Source organism: Perca flavescens, chromosome 4 (assembly GCF_004354835.1).
Source record: "Perca flavescens isolate YP-PL-M2 chromosome 4, PFLA_1.0, whole genome shotgun sequence".
NCBI lineage: Eukaryota > Metazoa > Chordata > Actinopteri > Perciformes > Percidae > Perca > Perca flavescens.
In genome coordinates, this window is record NC_041334.1 from 40,385,878 (window position 1) to 40,402,287 (window position 16,410).

At 42.3% G+C, this 16,410-nt stretch overlaps 1 protein-coding gene across 1 annotated transcript in view; it reads left to right on the plus strand.

Annotated features, from left to right (window-relative positions):
* The window catches only part of slc41a1 (solute carrier family 41 member 1), a 37,868-nt gene extending 21,900 nt beyond the window's left edge, over positions 1-15,968 (plus strand). Inside the window, exons 5-11 of the mRNA XM_028575848.1 lie at positions 1,733-1,877; positions 3,725-3,871; positions 5,584-5,731; positions 6,909-6,988; positions 7,354-7,488; positions 7,645-7,793; positions 10,874-15,968. Of these exons, the coding sequence (XP_028431649.1) occupies positions 1,733-1,877; positions 3,725-3,871; positions 5,584-5,731; positions 6,909-6,988; positions 7,354-7,488; positions 7,645-7,793; positions 10,874-11,059 (990 nt within the window). The 3' untranslated portion in view covers positions 11,060-15,968. The remainder of the gene's footprint in view (positions 1-1,732; positions 1,878-3,724; positions 3,872-5,583; positions 5,732-6,908; positions 6,989-7,353; positions 7,489-7,644; positions 7,794-10,873) is intronic.
* The last annotated feature ends 442 nt before the right edge of the window (positions 15,969-16,410 follow it).

A 16,410-nucleotide genomic window follows, 5' to 3' on the forward strand; every position in this document is an offset into this window, starting at 1 on the left:
AAAATCGAGAGTGAAATCAAATCGTGGATTTTTGGAGAATCGTGACACCCCTAATAAGGGTCTATGTTGAAAGTCACTGAGATGTCAGTCAAGCACAGTTTGAAAATAACTTGTGTCCTGAGACGAAGAGCAGGTGGGACAGGAAATAGCATGGGCAGGCGACTGCAGGAGCTTTTTCCTCAAACACTATTGTCATTACTCTCAATTAATGTCCTTGCACTCACTGCAGCCTCTCATTTCCTGCTCCTTCTCTGAGCAGTTACTGTACATAAACAAGGATATCAACAACCAATATTTCCAAAATGAGAGGTCAGTCTCTGTCAATCCAGCTTGACATTAGTATTAGTATATGTAAATATCCTACTGTGAACATTCCAATAATATTTCATTTCCCAAAATTGACTCTTCATTTGGCCATTTCTGAGGGTCTGTTATTTGAAGTGGGCTTGTGGTTGTGTAATGATTGGTGAGGCCATAGTTCCTGGAACACTTCCTATAAAGAGGCAGGGTGCAATCACATTGAGTCACACTCCATCAAGATACTTATATTGGAGATTCACATTTTTTGTCTATTACTTATTTTGGTAGTTGTGACACTATGTGTTTAGAAATAGTGTTCCCCTCAGATAAAAAGCTAAGAACTGTGAGTAAAAGTGAATTAACAAGTTGTTTTCTGGGGTCTGTGATATTGAATAAATCAAAGTGTAAATCATACTGTATGTATGAATGCCATGTAAGCTTCAAGAGTGTGTAGATTCTGAAAGCTGTTCAGATGTAACAGGATACTTTCACATACACTCACCTAAAGGATTATTAGGAACACCATACTAATACCATGTTTGACCCTATCCTATCAATATGGGCCAACATTTCTAAAGAATGCTTCCAGCACCTTGTTGAATCAATGACATAAAGAATTAAGGCAGTTCTGAAGGCGAAAGGGATCCCCCACACCATTACACCCCCACCACCAGCAGCCAGCCCAGTGGTTACAAGGCATGAGGGATCCATGTTCTCATTCTGTTTACACCAAATTCTGACTCTACCATCTGAATGTCTCAACAGAAATCAAGACTCATCAGACCAGGCAAAATTTGTACAGTCTTCAATTGTCTGATTTTGGTGAGCTTGTGCACATTGTAGCCTCATGTTCCTATTTTTAGTGGAGATGAGTGGTACCTGGTGGGGTGTTCTGCTGGTGTAGCCCATCCACATCAAGGTTGTGTGTGTTGTGGCTTCACAAATGCTTTGCTGCAGACCTCGGTTGTAACAAGTGGTTATTTGAGTCAAAGTTGATCAGCTTGAATCAGTCGGCCCATTCTCCTCTGACCTCTAGCATCAACAAGGCATTTTCGCCCCCCAGGTGTGCAGCATCCTGGATGTTTTTCCTTTTTCAGACCATTCTTTGTCAACCCTAGAAATGGTTGTGCATGAAAATCCCAGTAACTGATACTCAGACCAGCCCGTCTGGCACCAACAACCATGCCACACTCAAAGTATCTTAGATCACCTTTCTTTCCCATTCTGACATTCAGTTTGGAGTTCAGGAGATTGTCTAGACCTGGACCACACCCCTAAATGCACTGAAGCAGCTGCCATGTGATTGGTTGATTAGATAATCTCATTAACGTGAAATTTAACAGGTGTTCCTAATAATCCTTTAGGTGAGCGTACGTCTGAAGTTTACATGTTAACTGATAGCTATATCCACCATTTTATTGTGTGTGTTCAGGTCCAGGCCACAGTGGTGGGGTTCCTGGCCTCTATAGCTGCTGTGATCTTCGGCTGGATCCCAGAAGGACACTTCAGGCTGGGCCATGCTGTGCTGCTGTGTGCCTCCAGTGTGGCTACTGCCTTCATCGCCTCTCTGCTGCTAGGTATGTATGGCCACCACACAGGACGTGAAGGACATTCACAGTGTTAACAGCTACTCATCAGGCACAGGGGCGATTCCAGGATTTTTTAAGTGGGGGGACCGAAAAGAAGAAGAAGAAGTCAGGGATGGCCCAATACAGCATAGAAAATCTGCTTAGAAATATAGGAAATATTAGATAGGATAGAACAACACAGTGTAATTCTGCTAAATAAAACACATTCCATTCATTGATAATTTCCTTTATTTTCATTTTGAACAAATTGTAAATCCAAATACAATACACATTTTCTATAGGCTCATTCTGCCATTTAAAAACTGGTTCCATTATATCAGAATGCGATTGGTTCCGAGGTGGTCACATATGCTAGTGGACATTAGAAAGGTAAACACTGCTCAGAGACTACAATGGGCATTTTTTATAGCCCCATTTACGATATAGAAGGTAAATATACACTGGAATATTTCCGTAAGGGCCTTTTACATATTGCCAAATGTTGATAATTACATGTATATACCTGTTTATGGCTGTCGGGCCACGTCGGGCCCCATCGGGCTCCGACGGGCTTGCACGGCTCTAACTCTCTCTAATGCTCTGGTGAAGCCACAACTTGACCGCCCCCTGGGGGCTGGCAGCAGTATAGGTCATAAATTACGCCTCCTCCATGTTAGTGGATGAGTAGTCTGTATCTTTTGTGTTCCACTCCGGTGCTGCCGTATATTCCGCCGGATGTTTCCTTCCTCTGTCTCTGTGTTGGTGTTCTAACCTCTGGTGGATTTGTGAGGACTAGGGTTAACTGCTCCTCAGATCTCTGCAGGGTAAATCCAGACAGCTAGCTAGACTATCTGTCCAATCGGAGTTTTCTCTCGCACGACTATTTTGCAGCAGCTCTGTGAGGAGTTTTGCGGCTCCCATGACGATTCTGATTGGTTCAAAGAAATGCCAATAAACCAGAGCACATTTTCCTCCCATCCCAGAATGCTATGTGGAGTAGCCAGACCCTCCTTCAGTGCACTTTGGAGGAGGGTCTGGCAAAGCGAAACTAGTGGATTTTAGGTAGTTTGTTTAAGTGTTCATTTTTCTGATTAGCTCTATGAAAGAGATTCTATGAAACGGGGTGAAACGTCATGATTGACAGCTGTGATTGACTCGCGATTGGTCGGGTGGAGTTTATGTGCGGGACTTTGACACCTCCACTCCATCATTACTACGCAGACTCTGGCTTCAAAATTACAAGATGGCAACGCCCGTATCTGGGATACAAAGCTTAAAATTCCATTAAATTCCATTCATTGTGTTTTTAATGGCTTTTATTAACTCAAAAACTTCTCTTCTACTGCTTTTTCTCCCGGTTGCCCTTGAGCGAAGGCTTTCTCTTAACTGCCCTTGACATGAGAGGACCCTGTTTGTGGTTACTGCAGTATACATGCATACTTTCCTGTTTCTGTAAGAAACATAATATAATATAATTTATAACTGGTCTAGTCCTTTTTAAAATATTGTAAAGCCTTCAGCCTCTCCTGCCAGCAGCTCTTTATTGCTTCAGGTCTTCTCACTTCATGTTTTTAACCCAACCTTGTTATTGCAAACTTCTGCTTTTCCTGGTGGAAAACATCAGAATCCCAATCCATCTCCTGGAAAAAAAAACTCTGGCTACACCCTTAAAGACAACATTTTCTACTCTGTGTGTTTGCTCCTCACACTTGTTTGAAGTTCACAGTCAATAAGACCCCAGAACCCTGATGATAGATGGTTGCACTGAACATCACATGGTACATTTTACAGATTATGTGTGACAGTGCCCTCAGATGTCTTCCATGTTGTGACATCTCTGACCCAAAATCCTACAGGGCTCATCATGATCGGTGTGATCATTGCGTCCAGGAAAGTCGGCATCAACCCTGACAATGTGGCCACGCCCATTGCTGCTAGCCTGGGAGACCTGATCACCCTGTCCCTGCTGGCAGGCATTTCAACTGGACTGTACAAGGAACTAGGTAATAAAAACACACACGCACACACACACACACACAGCTCACAAAGTAAATGTGATTCATTTAGTATATATAATGCTCAGTTAATGGTGCTTATTAGTGCTCACACAAGTGCCAAGCATCAAAGTGCATCAAAATCTTTGGCCTTCACAGATCTTTCAGCTGTTTTCACATAAAGGGAGACATTTTTGTTGTTTTCACTCGTTTGCGTGTGGTCAAGAAATAAAATATTATTTCATAAATTTAAAGCAAATTAGTGCAAACGCTGTTCTTACAGCTTTATTCACATGTCACATACAAATAAGTCTGTTCCTTCATGGCAAGAAAAAGAAAAAAATAGGTGTGGCATATTATAGTTTAGTGGCGACGTAGTCACAGTGGGTACGTTTGTGATAAAATCAGAAAAGCCTCTATTACCTTTGAAGATGTTTTCATGAAAGGGAGCAGCATGTGTAGAAATGTGTGAAATGTGACTCCAGCTGCGTGCGGTAAATAGGGATGAAGGCTGCACACACCTAACCTCACTGTGTTTTAGGGCTGAAAATATAGCTGTTGTCAGCTATCGGCGATAGTATCTTTACAGCAGACAAACCCAGCTTCACTAAACTATTGGCTGCTCCATCATTTCCACAACACAGACAGACAAACCAACTCTGACACACTCAGAATCAGTGCAACCAGAGTGGAGTAATCCCATTAGTCGTACTAACTTTAAATGCCAGTCAGGTATTATATTGAGCTTATTTGGGTTATTTTGGCTGTTGTGTTTGTGGTGGTTATTGTCTCCTGTAGTGTCAATTTAGAAGTAACACTGCCCCCTAGAGACAACACCAGGGACTTACTGTCAATCCTAATATAGTCCTTACCTTGCATGGTGGCTGGATTCACACGAGATCACACGAAAACCATCTGGTACGTCAGGTAACATAGTCCTCTACAGTTATATCGTTAGATAAATGACAAACTCTGTTTTTTTTTTTTATTATTGTTAAGATAATGTTACCTGGTGCTTTTTTTTTTTTAATTGTACCAATGCTAGTACAAGAATACCTTTTCTGTAAACAAATGGGACTACATTGCATTACATGTCATTGAGCTGACGCTTTTAACCAAAGCGACTTACAGTTGCTATATATGTCAGAGGCTGGACGCCTCTGGAGCAACTAGGGGTTAAGTGCCTTGCTCAGGGACACATTGGTTGATGTATCGCAGTTGGAATTGAACCCAGATCTCTCACACCACAGGAATGTGTCATATCCACTGCTCCATCACCACCACTATCGCCAGTGTGTTTCCTAAGGTGAACTGCCTTGGCCTGGCAGCTGGGGTGGTTTGGGGTGTACATTTTTATTTAAATATTTATCAGTTACTTTTCGAAATCCACACTCTTCACATCGGCAAGAATTGGATCCCCTGCACAGCACGTATATAAAAAGAAAATATGTCACTTTTACAGCTGGTTCGCCTGTTACTCATGTTATTCTCTTTACCAGCAATGTAGCATTTAAAAGAATCATGCTTTGAAATGGAGTCCGGCACAGTGCTCACTCCACATAAAATGCTATATTACATCACTTCCAGCAAACTTCACTGAGAACAATGATGGTAAAACAGCATCACTGATTGTTTTAACCAAATATTTGATATATAATAAAAAGCATTGTCCATTAACACGTGCTTGGTGTGTGAATCCACCTTCTTTTCCCCCTGTACAGATTACAATGACTATGCCAACCCGCTGGTGTGTGCGGTGTTTGTGGCGCTGTGCCCCCTATGGGTGCTGATCGCCAGGAGGATCCCGTCCACCAGAGAACTCCTCTACTCTGGCTGGGAGCCAGTCATCATCGCCATGGCCATCAGCAGGTAGAGCTCAGGGGGCTCAAGTCACGTTACTTCACCTTTATCAAATCACAAATTGCAGAATACACATACTGTGGGTATGACAATGTATTCCACAGCTTATTGCTATATCTAACATTATTTATGCAAAACAACATTTTTGTCTCCATTTTCTAAATATTAATATTAAAATGATTACCAACTATTAAATTAAAGACTGTATTTTTATCATCTATTGTAACAATTTTGTTCAAGTTGTTTACTCTTGCATTGATTAAATACTGAAAGTAAGCAAAATGTACACATCACCATTTACCATTTACCTTTGGTGCTGAAAAATGAAGCCAGCATGGAAGTGCCAAAAACTGCAGTTCATCAAATGGCCACTTGAGGCTAGCTCCAAAAAGGGAGTCACTCCCCATACCCTCGCATGTTAAAATGCCCCAACTTTACAGCAGAAATGTTTACAGTCTGGTGCAAAAAACAGTTTTGCTCGATAGCTAAGTTCATGACATCTGTGGGGTGGTGATTTGTTTGTATAACTCCCCTGTTTAAATTACATTCAGGCTTAAAGTTCTGCATAATTAAGGGGGCGTGTCGCTTTGAGTGACATGTGGCTGCCATCACAGGAGGCTAGCATAGTCTGTAGGCTTCATGACACGTCTTTGTCCAATTTTGGATTAGCTGTGAGTTAGGTGGTGTCCGTTACCTTCCTTTGTCCTTTGTGTTGGCGTTCTAACCTCCGGTGGATTTGTGAGGACTATGGTTAACTGCTCGTCAGATCTCTGCAGGGTAAATCCAGACAGCTAGCTAGACTATCTGTCCAATCGGAGTTTTCCCTCGCACGACTATTTTACAATGGCTCTGTGTGGAGCTTAGCACTGCCCATGACGATTGTGATTGGTTTAAAGAAATGCCAATAAACCAGAGCACTTTTTTTTTTTTCACACCCTCCTCTGCTCCGCGGCGTGTGGATGGTCTGGCAAAGCGAGACTAGGTGGCGTCGGGCACTGCCAAGATGGCGAAGGCCAGACCCGCCCACATTGAGCTTCACTTCAGCTCTTCAGAAACATATGGGTCTATATTCACACCCTACAACCCACATGTCCATGTGGGATGGATCTTCATGTATTTTCTGTGTAACGATGACAGTGGAAAACAATGATTTCACTTATTGTAATCTCTCTCGTCTGTCTTTTAGTGTTGGTGGTTTGATCCTCGACAAGACTGTCACCAACCCAAACTTTGCTGGCATGGCTGTCTTCACTCCAGTCATTAACGGTAACTTGGTAGAAAATGCTGTTTTCAGCTTCTTAAATATGGAGGTTTCCTGCTCTTTTCTGTTTTATATCACATTGAACTGAATATCTTTGGTTTTTGGACAAAACAAGACATTTAAAGACCTCACCCTGGGCATTGAGAAACTGGGATAGACATTTTTCACTACCCTGCGTCACACCAGTATTTTGAGGCTGTAATGTTACGATGAAGTTACCAGCTTGTACCTTTATTTTGAAAATCAGAAATGTGTGTGTCTCTGTGTGTGTGTGTGTGTGTGTGTCTCTGTGTGTGTGTGTGTGTGTGTGTGTGTGTGTGTGTGTGTGTGTGTGTGTGTGTGTGTGTGTGTGTGTGTTTGTGTGTGTCAGGTGTGGGAGGTAACCTGGTCGCGGTTCAGTCCAGTCGAATCTCCACCTATCTGCACATGAACGGGCTACCCTTGGGGGATCCCAACCCCACCCCCAGGAAGTGCCCCACACCCTGCACCTCCTTTTTCGGCTCCTGTAAGATGACGGGCGGTGGTGAAATGTTTCCCTCTTCGTTTCATCCCATGATCTCCATAATGACAAATGCAGAATTACACAAGTTACACATCATCATATTCTTTATTTTAGTAAGTATTTGACTGGTTTAAAACTAGGTCCTTATTTCTCTTCCAGCTGTGAACTCTCGTTCAGCCCGTGTGCTCTTCCTCCTGGTCGCCCCGGGTCACCTCGTCTTCCTCTACACCATCAACTCACTGAGGGGGGGACACACCACCCTGACACCCGTCTTCATTACGTTCTACCTGGTTGCGGCACTACTACAGGTACACACCAACACGCATACAAAACAAACTCTGTGCTCTTTACCTGCGGCTGAGGAGAGTGAAATATCTAGAAAACCAAAATTAGGTGCAATGTATGTATGCAGTATTCACAAATTATTTTTTCCTGGGAGTTTTATAATATGCATCAAACTGAAAACCTAATCATTTATTATTATTAATTGTTAGAGAAGCAGTAGTAAATAGCTGTAGAGGTAATCTGGAATTGTGCTTCCTGCAGAGTAAACATCTTAATGAACCTAGGCCGAGGATGTTATGGGTAACAGTAGGTCACAGAGTTGATTGGCTAATCCATTGTTTCCTGTCAAGAAGTTTTCTAATATTTTCTTTTCAGAGGGAGTACATAGTACTGTGTAAGTGATCTTGAAGCACATAACCTCTTTAAGACTTGCTTTCTACAAGATACGTATGTTATGTGACCGAGATCATTTAAAGTGCTCATATTATGCCCATTTTCATGTTCATAATTATATTTAGAGGTTGTACTAGAACAGGTTTGTGTGGTTTTATTTTCAAAAATTACCATATTTTTGTTGTACTGCACATTGCTGCAGCTCCTCTTTTTACCCTGTGTGTTGAGCTCTCTGTTTTAGCTACAGAGTGAGACATCTCACTTCTGTTACATCTTTGTTGGGAGTCGCACATGCTCAGTAAGCACTTCTAGCTTGTCAGTTGCAGAGTATGAGGGCGTGCCCTGACAGTACCTAGGTATGGACTACTAGCCAGTCAGAAGCAGAGTATGAGGGCGTGCCATGTTAGCAGCTAGGCGAGCATTATAACGTTTGTCTCTGAAGTAAAGGCTGGACTACAACAGAGCTGTTTGGAGCAGTTTGTGAACAGTGTTTTCTGTTATATATATATACAGTACAGGCCAAAAGTTTGGACACACCTTCTCATTCAATGTGTTTCCTTTTTATTTTCATGACTATTTACATTGTAGATTCTCACTGAAGGCATCAAAACTATGAATGAACACATATGGAATTATGTCCTTAACAAAAAAGTGTGAAATAACTGAAAACATGTCTTATATTTTAGATTCCTCAAAGTAGCCACCCTTTGCTCTGATTACTGCTTTGCACACTCTTGGCATTCTCTTGATGAGCTTCAAGAGGTAGTCACCTGAAATGGTTTTCCAACAGTGTTCAAGGAGTTCCCAGAGATGCTTAGCACTTGTTGGCCCTTTTGCCTTCACTCTGCGGTCCAGCTCACCCCAAACCATCTCAATTGGGGTGGTCCGGTGACTGTGGAGGCCAGGTCATCTGGCGCAGCACTCCATCACTCTCCTTCTTGGTCAAATAGCCCTTACACAGCCTGGAGGTGTGTTTGGGGTCATTGTCCTGTTGAAAAATAAATGATGGTCCAACTAAACGCAAACCGGATGGGAAGGCATGTCGCTGAAGGATGCTGTGGTAGCCATGCTGGTTCAGTATGCCTTCAATTGAATAAATCCCCAACAGTGTCACCAGCAAAGCCCCCCCACACCATCACACCTCCTCCTCCATGCTTCACGGTGGGAACCATGCATGTAGAATCCATCCGTTCACCTTTTCTGCGTCGCACAAAGACACGGCGGTTGGAACCAAAGATCTCAAATTTGGACTCATCAGACCAAAGCACAGGTTCCCACTGGTCTAATGTCCATTCCTTGTGTTTCTTGGCCCAAACAAATCTCTTCTGCTTGTTGCCTCTCCTTAGCAGTGGTTTCCTAGCAGCTACTTGACCATGAAGGCCTGATTCAGTCTCCTCTTAACAGTTGTTCTAGAGATGTGTCTGCTGCTAGAACTCTGTGTGGCATTCATCTGGTCTCTAATCTGAGCTGCTGTTAACTTGTGATTTCTGAGGCTGGTGACTCGGATGAACTTCTCCTCAGCAGCAGAGTTGACTCTTGGTCTTCCTTTCCTGGGGCGGTCCTCATGTGAGCCAGTTTCATTGTAGCGCTTGATGGTTTTTGCGACTGTACTTGGGGACACATTCAAAGTTTTCGCAATTTTCCGGACTGACTGACCTTCATTTGTTAAAGTAATGATGGCCACTCGTTTCTCTTTACTTAGCTGATTGGTTCTTGCCATAATATGAATTCTAACAGTTGTCCAATAGGGCTGTCGGCTGTGTATCAACCTGATTTCTGCACAACACAACTGATGGTCCCAACCCCATTAATAAGGGAAAAAGTCCACTAATTAACCCTGACAAAGCACACCTGTGAAGGTAAAACCATTTCAGGTGACTACCTCATGAAGCTCATTGAGAGAACACCAAGGGTTTGCAGAGTTATCAAAATAAGCAAAGGGTGGCTACTTTGAAGAATCTAAAATATAAGACATGTTTTCAGTTATTTCACACTTTTTTGTTAAGTACATAATTCCATATGTGTTCATTCACAGTTTTGATGCCTTCAGTGAGAATCTACAATGTAAATAGTCATGAAAATAAAGACACAAATTGAATGAGGTGTGTCCAAACTTTTGGCCTGTACTGTGTATAAATATATATATATATATATATATATATATATATATATATATATATATATATATATATATATCACTATACTGGAAAGGGGGAAAGCCAAAAAGCATGATATGAGCACTTTAATAACACAGGTACACAGCCTATGAAGTAAACTATGCCTCTTTGTTATCATAAAACATTTTTGTCCAACTGTATCCATCCCCCCTTTGTCATTTTTGTTGCTATGAATGTGTCAACTTACCAATAACTAATTGAAATAATAAAAATATATATGGTCTGATCATAATCACTTATATAATTACAATTTGGCATATCTAAACAAAATTAATTACGAGTCATACACCTTAAGACCTTTGGTAATGTTAGCAATTCATTGCGGTTAAACAAAGATATTATAAAAAAATATATTATATATACAGTATATATAAAAATAATTGTTCAAGACCTAATTTAAGAGACAGGTAATCCCAATAGTGAACTGTCTGCACAGTTGGTCAAATACCGCCTTCCTTTAGTTCCTTTTTTAAAGGAACCAAGTCTCTATGGTTCCTGTAACAAACAGTGTGCTGTGTTTGGTCTTCCTCCAGGTGATAATCCTTCTCTACCTGGCAGACTGGCTCGTGCACTGGATGTGGGGTCGAGGCATGGACCCCGACAACTTCTCCATCCCCTACCTGACTGCTCTGGGTGACCTGCTGGGGACCGGCTTCCTCGCCCTCTGCTTCCACATGCGCTGGTTCATCGGGGACAGAGACTCTAATTCGGGCAACTGAATGCATGCAGAGATACACACATGCACACACACATAAAAGAAAAAGGAAAAATGCTTGCATGCATGACAGTGACAAACATCACCCGTATGCGTGAACATTATCTGAAAGTGGACATTGTCTACTATAAAAGAGCTAATCTTCTGTAGGGCTCGGATTGATGGCTTAGCATCTGTAGCGCAGTAGCGTTTCATCTTCAGGATGTCAGGACACTGATGCACCGCAGCAGCGGCAGCAGAAACAGAAACAGAAACAGAAACACAGGCAGCAGCAGCAGCAGCAGCAGCAGCAGCAGCAGCAGCAGCAGCAGCAGCAGCAGCAGCAGCAGCAGCAGCAGCCTGTGTTTCCCTTTTAGAAACAATGGAAACACACCTCAATATCTCCACCTCAACCAGTGAACAAAACTCCACCTGATGAACCCAGCCCCGCAAACTATACTTCTCTTCTTATATTTTACTAAATAACCGAGTCCTACTACGTTTATTGTTATACTTTTGACAATTACTATTATTGTTGGTATATAATGCATTTGGTATGAATCGATATGTGCAGGGCCAGTCCTCATTATTTTCAATGGGGACGTTAGCCCTCCCGTTTTTTAAAAATCAAGTTTTAACACTTGAAACAAAGACGACAGAAGACAGCAAAACATTAATCCAAACCAGCCTAGAATGCTTAATCACCAAGTGCTATGTCATGTATACAGAATGAATATTATACGTGTCTCATTTGTGATTTAGTAGAGTGCATAGGGCTAGCTATTCTCTCTGTTTTACCCTGGTCTTGTGACGGTAGGAAAAAGGACCAAGGCGTTTTACTGCAGGGGACTGGACCACAAATGTAACAAGCTAAATCCCTTTTGGCATCGCTCCCATCAGTGTCAATCTTAATTCAAGTCAAACAGGAACAGAAAATCTTGGCCTCGAGAATTAGGAATATCAGATCTGAGCTCAGATCACAATCCAACAAACGCTTATGTCAGCCACTGCGAGAAGGGATTTACCTCCTACCTATTTGTTAGCAGTTGTGAATTGCCTTATTAATGCTGATTTAAAAGTTTCTCACTTCCCACAATAGCCTGTATTTTATTCCACAAACGTCTTCTGGAGTCCACAGAGGGTTACACTGCTTCCTTTTTTTTGGCCAACTACTAAAAACTGCCGTTATGAAATGCCCTGAGTAAGATTCTTCTTTGTTTGAGCAAACGCACAGAAACAGTGGAAAATAGTATGTGGAAAATGGCCAGACAAGTGTCAGTTAGGAATGTGTTGGTACACCTGACACACACACACACACACACACACACACACTTCACTGTTGGCTGCAGCTCACTGTTTTTGTATTTGATTTTTTTGTTGATGCCAAGAGGTTCGAGAGGCTTATTTTGCCGCGAGCTGTTCCATGTGAGGATAGCACCAGTCCCCCTGCCTGAAAGCCTCTGACAGCTCTCTGCTGGAGCAGGCTAGTTGTTGTTGTGTTGCCCTAGCCAGGCGTATAATAAGAGAAAAGACGCTCAAAAACAACCTGCAAAGCTCAGCCAGCTGAACGCCATTGTGTTCACACATGGTGCAGATTGTGAAGGTGTGTGAAGTTGCTCACTCAGGTTCAGCTGTCTGATACCAGATGAAAGGTTATGATTGCTGATATTTGATAGTTGATATCTTTTAATTTGACAATTTTAATTCCCACAAAGCATTTAGATGTTCTAAATGCATTGTGGGAATCCAAATTTGAGCATTAAACCTTTCCAATGAAAGTCGGACCAATGAAGTCGTTTGAGGTTGGTTAACAGTTAGGTCACAGTGGCTACAGGAAGTTGTGGCTAACCTTTCTGGTATTTCATTGTTGCCGTTGGTTTTCATTCTGGAGCTTTTAGATTCAGATTCACCAAAAGATCACTGTCGTCTTTAAAGCTGTCCTAGGGTCACACCGGCACAACAAACCCAACCATTTAAATACATCAACTTCAATGGACTCAACACGATCAGTGGATCCTCTCGCGGGGTGAAAGAAATATGCACAACATTTTTGCATTAAGTTCCAGTCAAGTGGAATTGACCAATAGCAAAACGTCTTGACAGTTGTGGCCGTTGAGGGAACAGGAGGAGAGCTAGCTATCTATGCCTCCTCTGTCCGAGTATAGACCAAAGATGACTCAGATAACAGGCTTCCTGTCAGTTAGCAAGTCTCGTTAGTTTAGAAACATGTATCCCTCTTATAGTGCGTTCCATTTGTACTCGGAAGTCAGATTTTTCGAGTTCAAAGTCGGAAACACGCCCCCTGAGCTCAGATTTCCGACCTCAAAACTCGGACAACCACCGATTACACCCGAGCTCAAAATCCAACATGGCTGCTCTGTGCATCAACAGCAGTGAAAGCTGTAGCAGCATACAGTTTCATAGCACTTGTGTCATATTGTGTCTCACTAACTCAGTCGCACACACAGTGCTGTCCGTCTTCTATCTGTGGACATGTTGTTACGCTGTTTGGATGCACAACAAACAGCCTAATGCGTTGTTAACTACTGGCATGGCTAACAATGGCTAACCTGGCTAGAGCTAATGAAAACAATGAACGCATTCCACTCGGGTGTGACGTCATTCCCAGCTTCGCCTTCCGAGATCCGAGGTAATGGGACGCACTATTAGAGTAACTCTTTGTTGACTGAAATGATTTTGAGAACAAAATGCCAGGCAAAAAAGGAAATAGAAAGAAACTCAGAGAGCTAATGTGACTGCTTGTTTCCGACTTGCTATGTGCCCTTATTCTTTACGACACACACATTAATATTGCTGTGCTATTTTGTGATGTGACTGGGCACCGAGGAAGATTTCGTTGAGCTTTTTTTTCAGATTCTGTAGAGTGAATTCATGTAAAATTCTTGAAAAATGTGTTTTGATTAGTTTTTTCTCTTGTCACACATATAATTGATAAAATAACTAATAACAATCTCTCTGGTCAGGGAGGAGCCTGACCTTTTGTAAGCGAATGACTAACTGGACAATGTTTAACCAAAAGGCAAAATCAGTTTAAACCTTAGTGCGTCCCCTTAAAACAAACACACACATACAGACACACACACACATACACACACACACACACACACACACACACACACACACACACACACACACACACACATAAACTATCTGATAACAGCCTTTGAGACTCAGCTGTCCCGAGCTGACTCTTTCTTTAAGGGCTAACAGGTGAGGAGGAGAATGAAAAAGGAAGTTGTGACCAATTTTGACAGACTGTACCGAGAACAGACGATGGCCCAGAGGCAAAGCCTAGTGACGTAGGAGAAACCTGCATGTGATGCTTGACATATTCAGCACTTGTCAGACTTCTGTGCTGTATGGAAGGGGCCAGCAGAATACCTGTGTAGGGCACATCATGTAAATGTGCAAAACACCATTATTTTATTTGTTAAAAATCTTTTGTTTTGCTTTGACTGTTTTTTTTTTCAACAAGAAAAATGTGTCAGTCATGTTAAAATTGTGATTACTTTTTTTCTATTCCTTTTTCCTCCTTTCCTAATCTTTTTAACTCTTCATGACTTTTGTTTTGTGTCATAAATTGCATCAGGCAAACAACCACTGTAAAGATGAAGCAACTTCTCCACGCTGGTCCTTTGGCCCAAAGTACTGTAACTCTGCTGAACAGACACCAGAGGGCACCGCAGGGATTCTCTAGACTCGACAAGTCTTCAGTGCATCTCGGTGTCCTCTGGATTCAAACCCACACATGTCCCACCCGGAGGGACATTTATTTTGTCTTCTTTTCTACAGCGATTGACTTGTTGTGAAAGTTGCATCCTTCCATCTGTTTACTGTCAGTCTGTATCCTCCACGCTCTTACTGACCAGGTGCCAGCGTTCTGCCTCTGTGTCAATGGAAAGTTGTGAATACTTCTATAAGAGGGCAAGTAATGCTTTGTCTATTTATTTTTAGATGCACACAAAGCAAATTGTACATATATTTATTCTATATATAAGGTTGTTTATTTTGTCATTTCATTTTGGCTCTGATTCTTTGTCACCATGTTGTCATTTTTCTCTTCTCTCTGATGTTTATTTTTTTTTTTCTTGCAAAAAGGCCAGTAGAGCTTCTTGGTGCTCGCCACCAGTGAATGAATAGCACAGTGCCTTATACAGTACCGCTCTTTACACACCTCACACATTTGCACACACACCCTGCCACCTACAGGGAATTCTTAATAAGATATAGAATGGTCTTAACCTATCAGAGCCAAGCTCAACTCAGAGTAACCAATCAGGAGCTAGGTTAGCCACAGAGTAGCGTCTGTTTTTAATTACCTTTGATTAATAAAAGATGTACAGTAAGTGGATTATGATGTAATGTAATAATGACTTTATATGATGATGATGATGATGATGATGAGCAGTGGAGAGGAGGGCTGGGAGAATCAGTTACAAGATTTTGTTCACCGAATCTGAAAAAATGAGGACTTGAAGGCTGAAAACCCCTCAGTAGTCTGGTTTTACAGGGCACCTGGAGTCAAGTTAAGCAGCAGCAGGAGTTAGACGTGAACCCACAGACCCACCAGAAACCCCCCAAACAACAAGTGTGACCTGATGTGTCCTCCTGTATATGAAATACCTGCCGACTGCCTTGGGAACCTCAGTGCTTCAAACCCTCAAGGCCTTGAGCTCACAGGGAACCCCGCTGATCTGCTGCCATCCCCATCAAGATGGAGCCTTTGATTCAGACTCTAACTTCTACCTGTCCAGGTCAGCTCTGCTGCCTCTGACAAACTGATTTAAAAATAACGTCACTGTTGCCTTCTCTGTGTGTTCTTCTTGTAAAAGCCCTCCCTTTGAGAGGCTGGAGGAAGGCTCTCTCCCTGCACGACTTTGTAAATTGCTGGAAATAAAGGACTATATTATTTCATACCATTCCTCCGTCTTCTTGTCTGTTTTATTGTCAGCTTTTAAATTAGGGCTGCATAAAATATGCTTTTTCTATCGTCATCGCAATATTAGTCTTGCTTTGCCAGACCCTCCTCCACACGCTGCGGAGCTGTGGAGGAGGGTCTGGCTAGTCCACACAGCATTCTGGGATGGGAGAAAAACTACTCTGGTTTACTGGCATTTCTTTAAACCATTCACAATTGTCTTGGGTGGTGCTAAGCTCCGCCCAGTGCTGCTGCAAAATAATCTCAGGAAGGAACTTGTTTTGGTGGAACATGTGGACGTTCAAAACTTACCCTGCAGAGATCTGAGGAGCAGTTAGACAGACAGACAGACAGACAGATAGTCTAGCTAGCTGTCTGGATTTACCCTGCAGAGATCTGAGGAGCAGTTAACCATAGTCCTCACAAATCCACCGGAG